General features: G+C 38.8%; 1 protein-coding gene across 2 annotated transcripts in view; it reads left to right on the plus strand.

Annotated features, from left to right (window-relative positions):
- Positions 1–20,606, plus strand: part of ZNF292 (zinc finger protein 292) — a 56,166-nt gene that overhangs the window by 20,381 nt on the left and 15,179 nt on the right. For both annotated transcript variants that reach the window (XM_052694154.1, XM_052694164.1), the window contains exons 2-4: positions 7,192–7,346; positions 8,413–8,491; positions 11,475–11,610. In XM_052694154.1, the coding sequence (XP_052550114.1) occupies positions 7,192–7,346; positions 8,413–8,491; positions 11,475–11,610 (370 nt within the window). The remainder of the gene's footprint in view (positions 1–7,191; positions 7,347–8,412; positions 8,492–11,474; positions 11,611–20,606) is intronic.

Raw genomic sequence — 20,606 nt, forward strand, 5'->3', positions numbered from 1 at the left:
CTTCCATGCTATTCTTGAAAAAACTTTGTTCCTGCTTTACCCACCGCCAGTAAATATCCCACATCCTCACTGTCCACTGAAAAGTATGCACTTTTTCAAACGATGCAAATGATTCCCTGTTTACTTTGGCTTATTCCACTGCTGTTGAACTGAAATTTCTTGTACACCACAGAGAATGTATTTTGCTGTATAAAATTTTCAGATGTGAAGTATAGTTTTGTGATTTAACCACGTGGAATGTCAGCCAAAAATGTTCAGATGTGGTTGTCTTGGTCTTCCAAAGTAATAGCTAATGTGAGATTTCAAAAAGGAGTGTAGTTTTGCTTATAGAGGAACTCAAGTAGGTCTTTTTGTGTTGTTAGAGAAGTACTTCACAGACAACATACCTTTAGACTTCCATCTTTGAAACTGATTTTTTTTTTCTTTAAACTTACTTGTAATCTCTTTGGTTATTTACCGGACTTAGCCTATTCATTTTTTCAGGTAACAGAAGTCTGGTTCAAGGATAGCAGAGTAACTGTAGCTCCAAAGGAAGAAAAATATAACTGCAAGGGAGCCTGTCTAATATGATGTGTATTTGCACGTGAATTGTATATACATTTATTGAAGGCAAAAACTTCTTTACCCTTGAAGTGTTGCTAGAGATTGTGCAGCTGCCCCATCTAGTCCAGTATTTGGATATGTGGAGCTGAATCCACTTAGTCTTGTCATTCCTAAGGTGCTTGTCAAGAAAAGTGTTCCAGAATCATTGCTGCAGTGCCTTACTTTCTTTACTCAGGCTGCTACATTTTTTGACATCAGTGCTGGCAATCTTTGTTGACATTCAGCTCCTGGCATCTTCCACTAACAAGCCCCACATGTATCAGCTTTCTGCCCAGAGAGGGAATCTGGCAGCCCTTCGCCACGTGCCTCCAGCTGCACTGTGCTGCTTGGTGATCGCAAACTCAGGATCCTCAATTCGCTTTAATTTGCTTGTGATCTATCTGATGATACAAGCTGTGAATGGATCTCTGCGTAAAGCTTGCCCTGTTTTCTGAAACCAGCCTGTTTTGCTGTTTCCTGCGAAGGTATCTGTGTTTTTGGGTCAGTTACTGGCAGATTCTGGAGAAGATTGTAGGGTTGTGCCAGCCGAAGGTGAGCCCTGCCTTCATGAGCTCCATGTGAACATGAGGTACTGGGGTGATCTGACTAAGCAGTGCTTTCACTCCTGAGCCTTACTGCTTGTAACGCAGCGGCTGCTGCCACTGCCTCCAAGTTGCCTTCTCAGAGGGTGTTCTTTCTGCCACTGTGTGCAGCTCCTAACAACTTTGTCATGCTTGTTGCTTGTTGCTGGTGTAAACGTGCTTGAGGGTAGCCACTGAAATGGGCATTTTGCTAGTTACAGGAGTGCTTTCAGAGGCACAGTTGACCTGTATCTCTGCTGTCTGTCACTTTCTCCCTCTGTTAGTCCCTTGGGCTTAGACAGGAATGGAAGTGACAGTTTGAGGCATGTTTTAACATACTTAAGTAAGCTTGCCTGTATCCAGGTGTCTAAGAGGTAAAGAATCAGATCTTGGGGTCAGATTCTCAAGAAGCATGTAGGCGTGGACCATACATGTGAAACTCCAGTTAATAGTAAACAGTCCCTTCTTCTAGTATGAAACACTGCTTTGGTATTGCAGGGCTAATTTTAGCAAAGGAGGCTGCTGGGTGCAATACTTGAAAGTAGAAACACGTTGTCTGGTGGGTGCATTGCTGCTGTGAAATATTTATGTAAGCACTCTGATAACAACTGAGAAAGATAAAAGATGTCTGAACGTTACCTGTATTTTCCACAGTTTAAATCACATATATAATGTATATTGATTTTTGTTGCACAAATGGAAGTGCTTCCACTTTGAGAACATTCCTGACCATGTAAACTGCAGCTGTGAAATAAAAGGCACTTTCGATCTCACAGAGGAACAGAATTTTGCTGCTGTGCCCTACACACAGTACTTGGCTTGATTAACAAGCATGTCCTAACTGGGGAGATAAATAACTTAATGAGGCCCAGGGCTGGGGGTAAGAGTCGTACTTTTTATGGTTGTAAACGGAGCACAACAATGATTCATTAAGCAAAAAAGAATGAATTTGATTTTCTCTGTACACTGACAGTGCTGTGTAGTCTGAGGACAGACAAGGATATCTGTCGTACTTGCAGAATATTTGTGAAGGGTGTGGTGGGCGTAAGTGCTTAATATAGTTCATATAATGGCTTGGAAGTGGCTGATCTATATATATATGAAATACATATTTCACATACAGGTAGCAGTAGGTAGCACTACTTAATGCTGAAATTAGTGCCACTGTTACAGTGAAAGCCTCTCTGCAGGCTTTATACAGTTTGTCTGAATCTGTATGCATTGCTTTAAAAGAACAGTGTTCACCAGCATGTCAAATAGTTGTCATTAGATGGTGGATTCTAAGAACTTGCCAACTTGAATTTGTTTTGGTTAAATTTAGTTTTATTTTGGTTAACTACTTCTAAGCATATTTTCAAAATAAAATTTTGTTTGCTTCAACTTACTAAGCTAGACTTGGATTGGGATGGTGTTGGCTTTTGTAGGTTCTGCAGGTGCTTCTGTAATTCCTCCTCAATCCAATTTTCTGATATTAATGACTACATGATGCTTCTGTAAAGTTCCTAGTTGCCTGGGACGGCTCTGGCTGTCATAACCTATCTGTCTGTGACTATCTGTCATAATGGGCTTGTGGTCTTAAATAGTCTCCCATACTCAGATCAGAGTCCAGTAGTGCCTTACTTGCTTTTCAGCATGCTGACTACCTGTGAGCTCTCTTTCCTGCCCTGTGAAACTTGAGATCCTCTGATCTGGTTGTTGCCTGTCTGTCTCCATCGTCACTTACCGTGTCTTGTTTCAGTACCTCTCCAGGAGGGCAGTTAATTTCTTCTGTTAGGTGTTGCTGTCTTTGCAGTGCCAGCTGACAATCCTCTTGGGCCCTGCTTAGCAGATAACCAATTGCTTAAGTTATGTCTGTGGGGAGATGTAGGGTTCCTTCTCCTTCCTTGCACAACTTCACACTTGGAGGTTTTAAGGATATGCTGTCCTGATTTGGTAGCTAACTTTGAAATGTCCTTTGCCACATCAAAGATTGCATTAATCTGGATGCTTGCTGCAGACTTCTGAAGATGTAGATGTGCCGTACCTTAAATCATATTTACATCAAGTAACAGGTAAACCTAGCATTTCTGATATCAAGTGAGGAATCCTGTTTGCTATATCAACTCTCTAAATGCAAACTTATCTCACTGGCAGAAACTATTTGGCAGATTGATGATGGACAGATCCACTGTATCAGGTTTAAGCAGTCAGCTGAATGAAACTAAATGGCAGGGTATGCACGGCAGCATTCCGTACTACTATGTTGAATTTTCCTGTTTCCAAATGAACAGAGAGCTATGCTGAATGTTTTATTACTATGCTAGTCTCTCATTTACTCATAATGTCACCAGCAGCTGGTTTCTGCATTTTCACCTGGGAGGAGGAATTGTTTCTTTTATAAAAGCATAACATTAGATAAGCTCTACTGTTCGTTGTTAAAGTAAGGTGGGCTGTTTTGTTCAACTTTGCTGTTTTACTGCTAGCATCCTTAATCATGTCCCCTAGAACAAATCAGTAACTGAAATCAGAGTGCGTCTGGCTATATGAGCATTCGGGAAGAGAAGGACTTCTGACAGGAGTTTCTTTGAAGATCCTATGAAGCTGAAATCTTGTTCTGATCTGATTATTCTAGTTCATTGGTCCGAATTGCCATATGATACAGAAATACACATTTGCTAATGTTGCTAGCTTGTTTATCCAGTCCTCTTTTGCTGTCTCTTCTTTCATGCTTCTGCTGTGCTTTGCTGTCCCTGATTGCTCTGCCATGATCTGCGGTGCTTTTTTTATCTGCTCTTACAAGGAGATCGTGTTGAGTGTGAGAGCAAAACAGATGATATTCCTTTGAGACCCAGGATTCCAGCAGGGAGCACTGGGTGCTGCAGAAACTGTCTTCTGCTGCAGCAAAAGGTGGAGTATGTAACTTCTTTGAAAGGTGACTTTGTTTTGAGATTTCCTTTTAAATTAAAATCAGTTTTAACGCAGTTTATTTGCCAGAAAAAATGAAAATTTTTGGCCTGTAATGTCCTTGACTGGAATACCCTTGGTATTTTGTTTTGTCTGTGCTGCAACTTGGCTGTGGTATTGTGACTGCAAACAAGCACATTGAAACGTTTTCTGATTCAGTTTAACATGGATTTTGTTTTTGTTTTTTTTTAATGAGTGTTTGTTTTGGCAAACAGGAGAATTTTAAGCATGTTCTTAATACTACCATTAGCTAACTCAGGACATATGTGTGACATAGACAAGGCAGTATTGAATTTGAGTTGCATTAAACTGAAGAGTAGAAGACAGGAATAAACTTAGTTTTGGTTTGCCTTTTACTGTGACAGACTTGTCTTTGCCAAAGAATTAACATTCTGTTCTCTTTTTAATACGTAAAGGCAGAGATGGCTTACTCAAAGTCTAATTTGATAGTTTGAGTTGCATTATATCCCAGGCATAAAGAGTTCACTAATATTGTTATATTTGCATATTAAGAGTTACATTTTAATATTTGCATGTTGAAATTAGCTGAGCTGCACCGCATTGTTTTTTATTCAGGTATATGAGACATTCTGTAGCAGAAAAACTTTATTGTCCAGAGGACTATTTCTAATTCTCTTGTCTAGGAAAAAAACTTCGACAGAGTTGAACCGATATTGTCAAAAGTATTTTAATTACATCTGTCATAAAAAGAGAAAGCATGACTTTTACTGATGGCCTTGACCATAAGAGCTATGTGAAATACCTTAATGTTGACAAACTTGGTTTCCTTCCATGCAGAAATAGCTGGTTCTGCAGAGGAGAGGACAGCAGCTAATGTTGTGTAGCTGTTTTGTTTTCTACCTGGTATCAGCAGTGCCCTGGACTTTGTCTCCATAGTATCCTTATAAACCATGAAAAAGGCTGCTTATGCAGGCAATATAATAAGGTAGCTGAACAGTATGTCTCAAGGACCTGTGATGTGTAGTACAGAGTCCAGGTGGCAGCAGGCTGCCTGTGGCATCCTGTCTGGCCTTGACGCTGGAGCACAAGCTCTGTGACTTTTTACTGGTGAATGAGATGAGAGGGCAGTGCACCCTGAGCTGGTTTGCAGATGGTACTGAATTGATGGGAGCAGTCTGCATGCTGGAAGTCAGGGTTACTATTCACAGGGACCTCCACAGCCTGGAGGGATGGGCTAAGGGAGTTCAGCTGAGGCAAGCTGAGGCCCTGCACGTGGTAGGGAACGCCCTGTGCCCTGTGCTTTTGCAGCCTGGGGCCAACTGCTGGGGAGCAGCTCTGCTGGGAAAGCCCTGCTGTCCTGCTAGACTGAGAGCTGAGCAGCCCACCCTGTGCATGTGTATTAACATGAGTGCAGCCATGGGGGAAATCAGTCCCTTTACTCAGCACTTGTGGGGCTGCATTATGATACTGGTGAGAAAGAGCCACAGTAAACATTAGTCAAAAGCAGGAACAGGTTACTCTTAGAGACTGTAGGATCTCTGTCCTTAGGATACTTACTGGGATGAGTATCCTCATAGGGTGTTACTCCAAACAGCTAATTCTAATGTTCCTTCTTTGAGCGGGGTGTTGGATGACGTAAATTGCTGTTTGTTACTGTGAGATTTCTATCTGTTGCACCTTAGAAAGTAAACAGCAACACCCATCATCTTAATGCATCAGCCTACAGTCCGCAGTAGTGCAGAAGTCGTCTGCCTACCAGTTATGCTGCCCTAGGCTTGAGAGCAGGGATCTAAGGGGGAAGTTTTGTACGTTGATGTGAGAACCATACTTGTTTTTCCAACTTAAATATGTGTCTGAGTCCCGCTGACCTCCCTGACATGAATGGAAGCCTTCTGTACTTTTGGTGATGGTGCTGATTCTCCTATCCCTGCAGAGTTGCATGTTCTAATTAGTCCTATTCTAATTAGTTCATTCTATTTAGTTTTTTTCTAACTTTTTTTTTTTCCTATTCATTTGGCAAGTAGGAAAGTAGATTTTTAACTAATGAGCTTTAGGTGTATATTTGTAGTCTTCAAAATGCTTAGTTTTGACAAGATGGCAGAAGAGAGGAAAAGTAAAACTGTTCCTGAAAGTATAGAATTTAAAATTAAGATAATGCTTTTATTTACTTGCTTTAGAAGCTAAACTGTACAGATGTGCATCTAAAAATGTTTATTTCAGTGCCTTATTTATGAGTGTATGGGGGAGAAAAAAGGTTATCTGTGTTTCCAGACGTGATCTTTAGGCTTTTATATTCAGAAAATGCAAACGCAGACAGAATCATCTGGTGTTACGATGGGGGGAAATTGTCACTCCTTTGGTTTTTATATGATCAGTGAGCAATTCTTAGTGTGTTGGGGGGAGGTAAGTTTCAATTTTTTATGAAACTGTGTGTTTTATGGAAAAAATACATTTCCGAAAACATTTACGATAAGTGCTCCGAGGGTAATGCTTTCTGTTTTATTGCATTGGCCTGCTGTGTCAGAGGTGAATGTTGGTGGGATGGCAACAGAGGTTAAACCTTCCGGTCAGTATTCCGTTGTTATTGCCATGTGACAGATGGCAGCTGAGAGGCAGTCTGAAAACAGGGCGTTTGACATGGAAGCGTGAATGAAGTGAAAGTGTGGCATTGAATTCCTCCATATGGAAGAAGTAGCACCTACTGATACTCATCAAAGCTTGCTGGATGTAATGGAGTCCAAACTGAGGGCATGAGCACAGTGCTGCAGTGAGTGGTGCATTTCAGCAGTGGTGACAGCAGGCCACCTCCACTGCTGCAGATTTTGACAAGCGTGGCACGCAGAGTCTTGTTCATCTCTGGCAAAAGTGCATAGCTAATGGTGATGACTAAACTGCAAAATAATATTTTGCAGCTGGAATTTTGTTTTATCAATTGCTGTTGTTGTGCCCTTTGTATCTGTTGTTGTTTTCATGGAAATAAGTAGGAGGCACTACTTTTGGAGCGACCTACATAATTCCTATTAAGGCAATAATCATTAAGGAGAAAAGTCTTGTTAGCGAGGAGTAGAAAATTAAAAACTTGTATTTGTTCCTAAACTTTGTGTTTCTTCCTCTCCATGAACAGACCCTGTTGGAGTATGCAGAGAAGTGGAAAACATCAGAAGATCCTCTGCCCCTGTTGGAGGTGTATACAGTGGCAATCCGAAGTTATGTTAAAGCACGACCTTATCTTACCTCTGAGTGTGAAAATGTAGCCTTTGTGCTCGAACGTTTAGCACTGTGAGTGTGTTTTTTGTTTACTAAACCCAAACTGTACAGTAATAACTTTTCACTGTCTGAATGCTTTCTCAGTTCAGTTTACTATTATAAAAACTCTAAATAGGTTGGTGGTGTGGGTTAATGCTGGTAGGCAGCTAAGCACCATGCAGCTATTTGCTGAGAAAGGCAAGAAAAGAAAAATAAAAAGCAGAAAACTTGTGGTGTGCCAAGATAATAATTATTTAATAAGTGAGAAGTGGAAGAACAAAAGATTTAAAATCTTCTCACAGGTAGGCTGATGCTCAGCCAGTTCCTCTGCAAAAGATGGATAACCTTTGTAAATTCCTTTTTGCCCCTTCTTTATTGCTAAGCAGGATGTTGCATGGCATGGAACATCTCCTTGGTTGGTGGAGGTCATTTTCCTGGATGTGCCATCTCCCAGTCTCTTGCACATCCCCCAGTCTATTCACTGAGGGGCAGAGTGAGAAAGGAAGGGCCTTGATGCTGTATGAACAGCGTGGAACAGAAGCTAAAACAGCTGTTAAAGTCACTGTTTTGGTCAAAACACCATACAAGCTGTCATGAAGAATATGAATTCCATCCTAGCCAGCCCCAGTGCAGTTGGGAGACACTTTCCTTCCTCATGGTGAATGCTGCATATGAGAAAGAATGTCTTTGGTTATTGGAGATGGAGCAGTCTTTAGGATTCCTCTGATGTAGGACAAGCCACCATCCCTAACATGAAGTACGTTGTTAGTATTGATCCCCATGCAGTGTGAAAATGCATCAATTTACACAGTTTGTTAACAGGTTGTTTACAGTGTTGGATTTCAATGAAAAATTCTTTCATTTGTTCTTTTTTTTGTTGTTGTTGTTGGAATTAGTGTTTTCTAGAGAGGCTGCTTTTCTAAATTATGCAAAAATATCCAAGACCACTTGCTCTTTATCTGTTCAAACAAAAGAACCCGTATTGTAACTGTAGCATTTTAAACAAATGGCTATTTGGATACTAGAGTAAAAAAACTGCTTATTATACATTTTAAAAGCAAAAAAAATGCATCAGATACTATTCATATTTGCCTTTCAGAAGCTGTATTGAACTTCTGTTATGTCTGCCCCTTGATTTACCTGAAAATAAATGGGAAGAGTTTCAGGCTTTTGTACAGGTGAGTTTGAGCAGTGGAGACTTTCTAGCTTTTAAAAATGTGTTGGAAATGTAAGGATATTATGTAGCATGCCTGAAGACTTGTTTCCTATTGGATGATAAAGATCAAACCGTTCAGCTTTAAATTCAGTGTACTTTGAAACAATTGCTGTCAATTGTATCACTTGTCTCTTTCATAGTTAATGTAGCAGCTTTGGAGAAAAACTCCTTTTAAATATTTGAAAGAAGTTCACTCTTTAAACTATACTTCTTTTTTTTAAAAACCTTTAGAAATGGAACAATATTGTGTCTAAGTTATTTTTTGCTGTTTACTGTTGTGCACTGGAGGTTTATTTTTTTGAATGATCTATCAAGATCTATCAAGACTTTTAGGTCTTCTGCTGGGCTAACTAGTTGGTTAGGAATTAGAGCTCTGCTTTCAGAGAAGGGTGTTGAAACAAATTGTGCTTCTCAGTTGGCTGGGAGCTTGCCAATGTTATTCCAGTTTTCAAGAAGGACAAAAAAGAAGACCCTGGCAATTACAGGCCTCAGCCTCACCTTTATGCCGGGCAAAATTATGAAGAATATTACTTTGTGAGTTATTGAAAAATATTTAAATGACAATTTGTATTGATCAAAGCCAATATGGATTTATGAAGTTATGCCTTACCAAGTTAACATCCTTTTATGATGAGATTACATACTTAGTGATCAAAAGGAATGGGAGTTTTGTGGATTCTAGAAAAACTTCTGATACTGTCCCTCATGGTATCCTGGACAAAATGTCCAGCCTGCAACTAGGTGTGTATAAATATGACTAGGTGTGTATAAATATGATGAGTGAACAATTGGCATAAGGAGAGGGCTTGAAGGGTTGTAGAAATGGGATAATATCGGACTTGCAGCCAGTCACTATTGGTATTCCCAATTTTACAGCCAGTTCTCTTCAGTATTTTTATCAATGATCTGGACACTGGGTTTGAATGCCCGCTAAATAATTTTGCAGATTATTCTAAACTACACAGCCATCAACTGCCCTGAGGTTAGAGAGGACTGAAAGAGAGATCTTGGTAGATCACACAGAGCAATAATCAACTGTATAACATTTAATAAGAGCAAATGCCAGATTCTGCACCTGGGATGCTGTAATCCTGTATGTACTTTATAGATTGGGGTGCAGGTGGCTGTAGTGCACCCCTGCAGAGGAAGGAAGGATGTGATTGATGTTAAGCTCAATGTGCATCAGTAGTGTGCCCCTGCAGCCAGAAAGGCAGACTCTATCCTGGGGCGCATCAGGCACAGTATAGCTAACGGAAGTTGTTGTCCCAGTGTACTCAAAACTGGTGCAGCCTCATTTTGAGTACAGTGGGCAGTTCTGCACTCCACAATACAAGAAGTATTAAAAATAGTAGAATGTGTCCAAAGGAGGGCAACGAAAATTATGAAGGACTAAAGGGCAACCTCATGGTGGCCAACATCTCTGTCATCAGGGAAACTGGGAGGGCAGGCACTGATCTCTGCACTCTGGTGACAGTGACAGGACCTGAGGGAACAGCATAGAGCTGTGTCAGGGGAAGAGCAGGTGGAGATTTGGATGAGGTCCTTCACTAAGAAAGTGATCGTGGCGCCAAGCTGCAAGAGTTCAGAGAGTATTTGGACAATGCTCTTAGGCGCAGGGTTTGAGTTTTGGGGCGGTCCTGCATGGAGACAGAAATTTTACTCAGTGATTCTCCAGCCAGGAAGGGCTGGAGCACCTCTTCTGCGAGGAAAGGTTGAGGGAATTGGACTTGTTTAGCTTGCAGAATAGAAGGCTCCAGGGAGACTTCACTGTGGCCTTCTAGTCCTTGAAGGGAGTGTATAAACAGGAGGGGGAACAGCTGTTTATGAGGGTGGATAGTGATAGGACAAGAGGGAATGGTTTTAAGCTGAGACAGGGGAGGTTTAGGTTATATATTAGGAGGAAGTTTTTCACACAGAGGGTGGTGATGCACTGGAACAGGTTGCCCAAGGAGGTTGTGGATGCCCCATCCCTGGAGGCATTCAAGGCCAGGCTGGATGTGGCTCTGGGCAGCCTGGTCTGGTGGTTGGTGACCCTGCACACAGCAGGGGGGTTGAAACTTGTAGATTATTGTGGTCCTTTTCAACTCAGGCCTTTCTATGACTCTCATTGGTCTCTTCCAACTCAAGAAATTCTGTAATTTATCAAAATATGTAGTGGGGTAAAGAGAGAAAAATAATTACAGCAAAAAAAGACAAGATACAGTTGCTTCATATTTTTCAGCCTAAATAATAAAGGAAAATCCAAAGCTGATTTTCACAGTGATTTTTTACTAGCAGCTGTCTAATGCAGATTGACTCCTAAGGGACATGTTTATGCCAGGAGGCTCCATAGTCTTCAGAGCAGGTGGGAAAGTAAAAGAAATGTGAAGAGATTGAAATGAGCAATTTCCTCTTTCAGGACTAGCGTTAATTGTGCGTTGCTATGTAATCCTCAGAGTTTTCAGTCAATTTAGTTTGCTCCCAAGTAGAACTCTGCTTCCAGAACAAATCCTGCTATTGACGTGTGGAAGACAGTATTTTGGTTAATTTTAGGAATCCAGTCTACCTTCGTCATATTTGAGTAGAACCATCAGGTCTTACAGTTGACGTCACACCAGTATATGTGCAAGAGACTTTTTTCATCCTCAGTTTTCAAAAGGGAAGCACATTTCAAAATTCTGTTTTCAGAAGTAGCTTTGCTGATAAATTGCACTGCAAACTGGGGATGTTCAGGATGTTCAGTCCCCCTCCTGAGATTTAGGTTTCTCTGACTAAATCTTAGGAAGTGGACTAAAAGTGATGCTGTTACAGGCTGCATACTAAGGTTATTTTGATACGCATTTAACTCTTTGTCTGGTGGCTTGTGGAGATTTTTTGTTTGTTTTTATGTAAGATATAAAAGAACATAAAAGACATGTTTCTCTTTCTTTTTAACAACACATTGTTTTGTAAAATACATCCTTAAGGTGGCTCATAAAAACTTGATGGAAAATGGCAGCGGGGAACTGCATATTTTAACTACACTTACTCAAGAGAAGGGAGTGTGGAAGAACCCAGTCTTGTGTAGTATTCTTTCCCAGGAGCAGTTGGATCCCGAAAAAGGTAAAATTTAAAACAATCATTGGAGAAAAAATGAATTTTAATGCATTGGAATATTACTCTTATAAATAAGCCTTTTGTTCAATATAGGTTGTGATTCATTTATAAGCTATATAAATAAAATATATTTTTGTAGCATTATTTGAATTAATAAAACAGTATGTTCATAAAATTTATCAATAATACAGTGTTAGTAACTTGCATAAAATGTAATCATAGCTGGAGGTCTCTATAATCTGTGTAAGGGGAGATTACATTTTAAAATTAGGTAAGTTCAGTTTTGCTATACAAAAACTAATTGACATAAAAAGTGAAATTATATTTAAAATGAGCACGGCATTTATTCACCTATGAAATGCAAAGTGGGACATTACTGAATATTAATCTAAATTAGAATTTTGAGATTGACTAACAGCAGTTGCGTAGGGAACAGTGCGCAAACAACATAGATGTACAGTGATATTTTCCTGATTTCTTGTTGCAGGTGCCAGAGATTTGCAATTCAGAATTGCTATCTCTGTGTTAAGAAGTCTTAACTGATTTTTTTTTTAATTCTTTGAGGCTGCCTAATTGCTTTTGGGATCTGTATGAAGCATCATCTAAGCGTCTGTGGCAGAACTGCAGTTCTTGAGTGAAGTAGCTTCTCTTACATTTAGCATATTGCTCACGCTGTGTGATGTTCTCTACTTATAAAAAAGTAAACCATTACTTGCATCTTCTAATGAATGCATCTTTTCAGTAAGATGTGGTTTGTTAGACTGCTGTTGTATCCCTGCTTGTCTCTCTGTTGCGGTGTTTTTAGTCTTCCATACTGTATTCCAACTTCACTGGCCATTTCTGATACAAAGAGCTGAGGTTTATTCAGTAGTCAAGATATACATGTACTGAATTCCCACTTCGTTCTGTGTCCCTGTCATATGATTTCCTAATATTAGGCTTACTTTTCGACTGAACACTGAAGCAGTGTTTTCTTAAAGCCCTGTTTTAGTGCCACTTTGTTCACTGAGTAGTAGTATGTGTTTCACAGCTTTATGATATTTTTCTAAGACACAATCTATTTTCCTGCATATAAAGTTATGCTTGTGGGGGTTTTTTTCCCACAAAAATCACTTGGGGTTTTTTATGAGCATTTGCATTTTGGCTGTTGTATCACTTACTAAAGTGCAGTCCTCTTCAGTCTTCTACAATTGACTTATTTTAATAAACTTTTATCAGCATATTTTGTCACTTTGTGTGCTACGCCATTTTCCAAATGTTTATAAAAGTGCTAGTTTATAAAAGGTCCTCAGTGAATTCACAGAGAGTCTTTCTTCTTTCTCTACTTTCACCTGCTAACTTATCCATGTAAGTATCTGGTTTCTAATACCGAGATTGCTTAGTGTCTTTACAGGCTTTGAGATACTTCCTTTAATACCTTCAGAAAATTGACTGAATCTCTCCTACCAGATTCTCATAACTCCCTCTGATAAGTGCAAGGAATATATAATATGATGCTTTTACAGAATCATCCTTACTCTCACACAAGAGTGTAAGATCTTGCATTTTGTGCAACAGTCTTGCATTTTGTCCCTTCTAATAATTTATTAATTACATAATACAGATGTTAGATTGGTATGTGATTTTATAATATTCCAGAATACTCTAATAATAGTAGCTTTGTATCAACCGTCTTTTAGCAGCAGTGAGATGCTTCTAAGAGAGGTGGAATTAGTATTTGATTACCTTGTATTTGAGTGCCTTCTGAACTCACTTGTGAATCTCGTGATGAGTGTTCATCTTATCAGTGTTTTCCTAATAAGTCTTCTACTGCCACTGCAGGGTTTTTTTAGTTCTGAATGCTTTTTTATTTAAGAATGCTTCTTCCAAGGACTGACTGCCCTTTTGAGTGACTCCTGTTAGAGTTATTACTTCTCTTGATGGTAGAAAATTCTGCCTGCCTAAATTGTACAAGATTACATGTTACAATAAAATGTCATCAAAAGTAAGCGTTACCCCTTCTGCAAAGTCTCACCAATGTACACAACATTTGCGAGGTGGAAAATTCTAAAGGTAATGATGAGTTTCTTGACTTAGAGCTCTGTTCAGTGAAAAACAGATTTAAATTTTAAAAAGTAAAAATTAAAAAAAAAAGTCTGCTTGGTGCTTATGAGTTTGTGTGGCTTCCCTGTATTCAAAAGCAGTGTTTGCTTTCCCATTCAGATAATGAAGACAGTGTACAAACCATTCAACATTAATTTCAGTATAATAATCTCCAGAGTATTTGCGAACTTTGCTTTCAGGATTTTGTTCTTTGCTATTACAGGAGATCTCTTTCAAGTAGTCAGCTTGTTACATGGAATGCTATAATTGGCAAATTCAGTGCAGTCTTTACATAACAATTAGCACAAATACATATTTGTTGGAGATCTTAGAAGCATATAGCTTGGAAAAGACATTCCAAGATCATCAAATCCAACCACCAAGCTGATGTACTGAGTCCCATTACTGAACCCTCACCCCTGGTTCCACTTCTCTTAAATCCCTCCAGGAATGGGGAATCCACCATTGCACTGAGCAGCCTCTTCCAATACTTGACCACCCTCTCCATGAGGAAAAATCCTTAATATCCAAATCTAAACCTTCTCTGGTGCAACTTGAGACTGTTTCCTCACATCCTATCACTTGTTGCTTGAGTAAAGAGACACCCTCCTTGCTGCAGCCTCAGGTAGCTATAGAAAGCAATGAGGTCTCCCCTCAGCCTCCTACAGCTGAAAAAGGTCCAGTTCCCCCAGCCACTCCTCATAACTCTCTTTTTTCCAGTCCCTTCACCAGCTTTGTTGCTCTTCTTTGCATGCACTCAAGCAACTGTAACTATTGAGACTGGAAATGTTTTTACCTAAGCACCATCCTCTTTTCCTGTTGTTGTTTTTTTTTTTTTCATTTATTGCATCATCTTAATTTTATCTTATTTTCAGTCTTGTAAGCCTCAATTATGACGGAACCAGTAAAATTTCATCCCATTCAGATTCTGAACCAAATGAACTGGAATACCAAAAGAACAGCTGCTAGAATTCGGTCAGTTATCTCGAATATCTCTGCCATTGATTCCTGAAGGTCATTTTGCCTCTTTGCATCTGCTGCAGCAAACACAACTAGGTGTCTGTTTCATCACAGAATTAGATACTTTTTAAATTCTTTGTTTTCAAATTGATCAAATGTCATAGATAGGGTGAAAGACAATTATAACTGACTGGATAACACATTTGATTTGTTCTGATTATGGTCAAGCAAGTATAAACTCTGGTTTACTGGACTCTTGCTCTTCCACTTTTAGGAATGGATTGTTGAATAGATTCCACTTAAATACGAGCCAGAAGTGCCAATTTTATAAAATGATAGGGAAATTGTTCTCTGAGTGCCCTGTCATTAAGTAGTGACTTCTCCTGACTGCACAGCTCAATTTTCTGATGACTGTATGTCTGGAAGGATCCACACGCTAAGGAGGTCAAAAAAAAGAAAGACAGTGGGTGCTCAGTTGTTGGAGTGCTGACAAGAACAGTGTACCTGTCACTGATTTATTTGATGCTGATAGATATTCCTACTTCTCTACAAGATGTTAATACAGTGCTATGAACCTGCAGTGTTACAAAATAGTAAAATCTGTCATGAACTGTATTGCAATGATTATACATGTTATAGATACATATTTGCATGTGTGCACGTATATAAAATGTTTTCAAATTGGAAATACTCTCCAAGTTGCTTGATTTGTCACCTGCTTGAGTGACAAACATTGGTATTGGCTGGTTTGTTTACCCATCTGTGAATGTATATGTTGGGAAGTCTGACTTAAGTTACCAGATTGTGTGATAAATGTCACCAAATAAACCTCTTTGACAATTTCTATAATGATGATAACCCATTTAGGTTGTTTCTGAAGAAAATAAAACTTCTACCTCTGCAAGTGGAACATAGGCATTGTCTTTTCGTCTTTTGTGTATTTATATATACATTGTTATATACTTTGATGCCTTTTTGTTATTCTTGACTTGTGACTCTGAAGATAATTTATTTTCTGAAACTGAATTGTCACTAGGGACTTTGAAGATCATCTGTGGGTCCCCATGAGTGGACGTCTGGAGCTGATAGCGCTACTTGTGACTGCCCCCCTGAGATTGAGAGCATTCTATTCTTTTTCCTGAAAGAATCTCCTTTTGAGTTTCCTGAATCTGCTTGGTACTGTATGTCCTGTACTGAAGGATGTCCACACAGTTCCAAGAAAAACAGATTTCCCCCCTCAGTATTTCAGTTCCACAAACTTTTTTTCTTCTTTGCTTCTGATCCTTATCTGTGTCTTTATACAATAGCACCCACAACAGTTGTGTCTAGGCCTGCAACTTCTTGGTTCAAATCCTGGTTCCTCACCAGTATTATCTCTTAAAAGTGTGCTCAGGTGCTGTCAACTACTTGTTTGTTCATGTATGTTTTCTTGTCCTTTTTTTTGTTCCTAAACCTGTCTCCTGTGTCTTTAAGTAATATTTATCAAATGTTGAGTTTGGCTTATGTAGCATCATGGACAGTTGAGACTTGAGAGATTAACCAAAGTTACATGATCCCACTGGGTCACTAAGATAGCAAAGTACCAACATTCCCATACAGCATTGCAGAGATCCCTTATGAATATATTGGTAACATTCTTCACTATGGACCACTGCTCAACCGTTTTCCCCTGACCTCAATAGTGGGACTAAGTAGTCCCAGTACTGAAGCAGAAAGAAATTTAGAAATACATTTTAGACATACGAAAGTGAAATCTTATCCACATCATTAAGTTCAAGATGACAGCACTAACTGTGATCACTGACAAGTCTGAAAGTGATTCATTTGCCTTAGTACTCAGAACTGTTTTCATATGACTATCAGATGTAGTATTGCATTTTTGTGTTGACTGGATCTGCCATTGTTTCAGGTTTCAACTGCAGGGTTGTCGTTTTTCTTGAGATTGCATCAGAACACTAATGAGGAACCAGTGCTTGTGTCTGGAGAGAGGAATTTTCCATGCTTCCCTGCTTCATCGATTTGTTAGGGAAGGAAACCTTAGTAAGATGGTCTTCACTTAGGAGTGGGTCTTTTGTCTTACTAGCCTCCTGAACTATCAGATGTTTCATTTTAGGTCATTCCTAATTTTAGTCGTGATTCAAGTCATGACTGATCTGAATTTGCAACAACCGGAATTTACCTTTCTTGAAGTTGGATACCTAATCTGATGAGCCATACTGCCTAGGATTCCGAAGACTGAAAACTGAAGTATGGCTAAGTATTTTGAGTTGTGTAAGAATCTGTAGAATGGTAAAAACACCATTGCACATCCACCATCTCTTTCTGTCAGCGTGGCTTGCACTCTTCAGCATGAGCCACTCTTTTTCCATCCTAGATATTGTCATTTCCTTGTAGTTATCGTGAAATCCTCCAAAACTAAGCCTCTGCTGTCATTGGTATCACCTCAGCAGATACTGAGGATGGATGGAGGAACTATCCGGAGGAAAAATATTCTGAAATAACCATGTAAGAAGGGAGGGTTCTGTTTGGTTTTTCCTTTATCTGATTCTGATTATCCCTAGAGATTTAAACCTTGATGTCAAGAATTAAGTTCTTGAATTTTTCATAGGTTTAAGTGTAGTAGGCAGATTTCTGAAGAATGTCCCACTGAAGAGATGTTCAAGGATACAACCATCACTAGTGAGAGATTATTAAAGGAAAAATATTGGATCAGGGAAGGCTAGAATTTAAGCAGCCAGCATGGAACTATTTTGAATAATCAGAGCACCCACCATCAGATACCAGCAACATCACTTAAAAATTAAAAAGTATTTTTTTTAAAAGTGTTTTCATCCTGGGTATATGCAAAGCAGCCACCTGGAACTTCTTTTACCCTTTCACCAGACATTATGCCATCGTACAAGCATCCAGGATTGGTGCTGCATTCAGCAGACTTGTGCTGAGATGTTGTTTGCATGAAGGATTCTGAGACCCAGCTCCAGGTAAATATGAAAGTATCCAGTACAGTTCAGAGTCACCCACAGTGTGAACGCACATGTGGACTAACACTTGAAGATGACTAAGGAGGTTACTTACAAGTAACTGAAGTTCTTTGAGATGGATAGTCCACATGTACATTCACCTCTTGTCTTCGTTCATCCTCCCCGGCCAGAGTGAGGTTGTGAAGAAATAAAGGTCTCTGGTAGATTAATTTATATCTACCCAAGAATTGGCAAAGACTAGAGTAGTAGGATTATGAGTGCTTTGAATAAGGCAAAAAATCATTGCTTTGTGTTCTACAAGTCTTCTAGTCATCCAAAATGTGATATACATGTGGACTGTCCACCAGAGAGAACTTGTTAATACAAGACTGTGTTCACAGCTTATTCATGCTCTTGTGTGATACTAATCCAAAGATTATCCTTTCTCTTTTTTAATTCATGTATGCTGTAAGGATTACCTGTATTACAGGTCAGTAGTAGTTCTTGTGGACTTGACACAGAATCACTTGGTAGTGATGCTCCAGGTGTGGGATGTGAGGGAATATGAGGGAAAGCATCAAGAAGGTTAGAGTCCAGTATATCTGCGTTTGCCAGTTACCAGATCAAAGTACCATCTGTCAGATGTCATCTGCTCATCTTTTTTCTTCTCATTTTAATTTTATATTTTTAAGTATATTTTGCATGTGTCTTTTAAGTTTGTAAATGTCAGTGAACAGTGCACAAAATCAGTATTTACTAGTTCTTGAAAGAATTGTGCTATTGTTAAACTGAAGTATTTACTACAAATTATGTAGATTTTGTACTCATAAACTGATTTGACCTGAAAAGAAATATAGAAAGCATTTGTATGAACTAACAGTTTGTCTGCAATACCTCTTAAGTAAGACGTCACAGTGTAAAATACATTTATGAAACATTAATAATAATAATCAACAAGCAAAGTCCTGTTTTTAAGACTGTGTACCACCATGGGCTTACTCCCTCAACCTTGGCACTATCTTTTGTCTTAAAAAACACTGCATAGTTTATCTATGAAATAAATATAATTAAAACTTGTATTTTGAGTGAGCTTTCAAATATTAACTGTAATGATTAAAATCACTTGGATTAGAATAAAGACTTAAGAGGTAATATGTAGCTCTGACCCTGAGGTCTTCCTGCTTCTTGTTGAGCTGATAACAGAAAATGTTCTGATGATTATGCAAGGTAAGCTAACTGCAGCAGTAGAACACTAAAGGAAAGGATTATACCGAGGCCTGGTAGCTAAAACAAAGTCTCTAAAATATTAAATATCGTAATTAAATCAGAGTGAAACGTCCTGGATTACCAGTATAGCTTGAAGTCTCTAAAGTCTTCCTGTATCTTGTTACAGAAATAAGGTTAAATGTTCCAATGTTATTTAAAGCAGAGTAGCTGGCAGAGTAAACACTGTGGGTGAAGGGATTACTGGTACCTACCTGGTAGGAGGAAGAGCAAAACTAAAGCTGTTGAATGTAATTAATCACTGGGTCATTTGTGGGTTGACAAGAGTATGATTTTTTTTAATGAAGGACTGGAAATTACACCAGAAAAACATTGCTTATGCTATTTGAAAGGAAAGTGTCTCATCATCTTATCATAAATGCAAAAATGACTACCATCTACCAATTTTCTGTTGGTGTGCTGTAGCCGTCCTTTGTTATAGCATGAATAAAAACTGTTTATATCTTCCTCGACGTGGAGAAAAGAAGAAAGTCTCACTTGATTGAATGCTCTTACACATCAGTGAGCCATGGATGATCGTTTGTAATAGCGTTGAAGATTTCTGAACAAACAACTAACAAGCTGGTTGAAATGATTCAACCAGAAACCTTAAAATGTGTGAAAGATAACGATGAGGTCTAGCTGGCATTGCATCTGCTAAAGGCAGTATTTTCTGCCCTAAATTTACTTGCTTCTGATTAAAGAGAATGGCTGACCTAATTTCAACTGCAAGGCAATCTTTTAGTAATACCCTATATAAGTAGCTAGAAGAAGGAAAAATCATGAGATAAAATGGAAGACAGTCATGAATCGAAATCTAACTAGGAAGGGAGGAAGTAAAGAATAAAAGTTTTGTTGTTTTCTTTCAACAAACCTCATGTTCTATATACTAATATCCCAAAAAACAGACAGAAGTAATCAGTTTTATAGATGCTGAAATTGCTTGATTATTTCATCAGGATCAAACAGGACATTGGAAATGAAGAGAATATAATAAACTGGATGTATGGGTAACATACTGGAAGTGAAATTCAGTGCAAGTGTGTTCAGAGAAATGTAACACATGTTTCTATCAGTATTTTTCAAGAAGAGAGCATTGCAAATGCCCAGATGGTTTCAGGAACGGGTGATGGAAATACTCAAAGGCTGGAAATAATCACATTTAAGTGAAGAGCAGCAGCTTATCCTAATGCCATAAATCTGATTTTTCCATAAAAGAATGATGCAAAGAAGGTTTGTAGGGAAAACAGTCTGTGTGTGAATGCATTAAAAAGATTCTTTTCATGCAGTATATAACTATAGCTTGTAGAAGCAGTTGTCACTGGGAGTGGTTGATGCCAAAAGGATTAAACAAAACTGATTGTCTGTGCCTATTTGGTTTTAATAAATGTTTTAGGTGTAATATTATGCTTCATACTTCAAAGGTGAAATAATTTTCATCAGAAAATTATTAAAGATCTGGATGAGACCTGAGATATATTTGTTGGAATGGAAACAACCTTTGTTTCTCCTCTTCCATAGGATTATTCAGCCTTCTACTGAAACACATAGTGCTGGAATAGGCATGGCAGAGTTTTGACTCTAACAGCAGTGTGTCTACAGAATATAACTGAATACAATCTAGCCATTCCCATGGCTTTGAATTTTAAACTGTACACAGTCAAGTGTTTACAAGACAAACCTCTTATTTGGCTGAAAAACTTTAAAAGGGAGTTGAACTTTATTGTATGAATGCAT

This window comes from Tympanuchus pallidicinctus, unplaced genomic scaffold (assembly GCF_026119805.1).
Source record: "Tympanuchus pallidicinctus isolate F22 unplaced genomic scaffold, pur_lepc_1.0 scaffold1, whole genome shotgun sequence".
NCBI classification, from domain to species: Eukaryota; Metazoa; Chordata; class Aves; order Galliformes; family Phasianidae; genus Tympanuchus; species Tympanuchus pallidicinctus.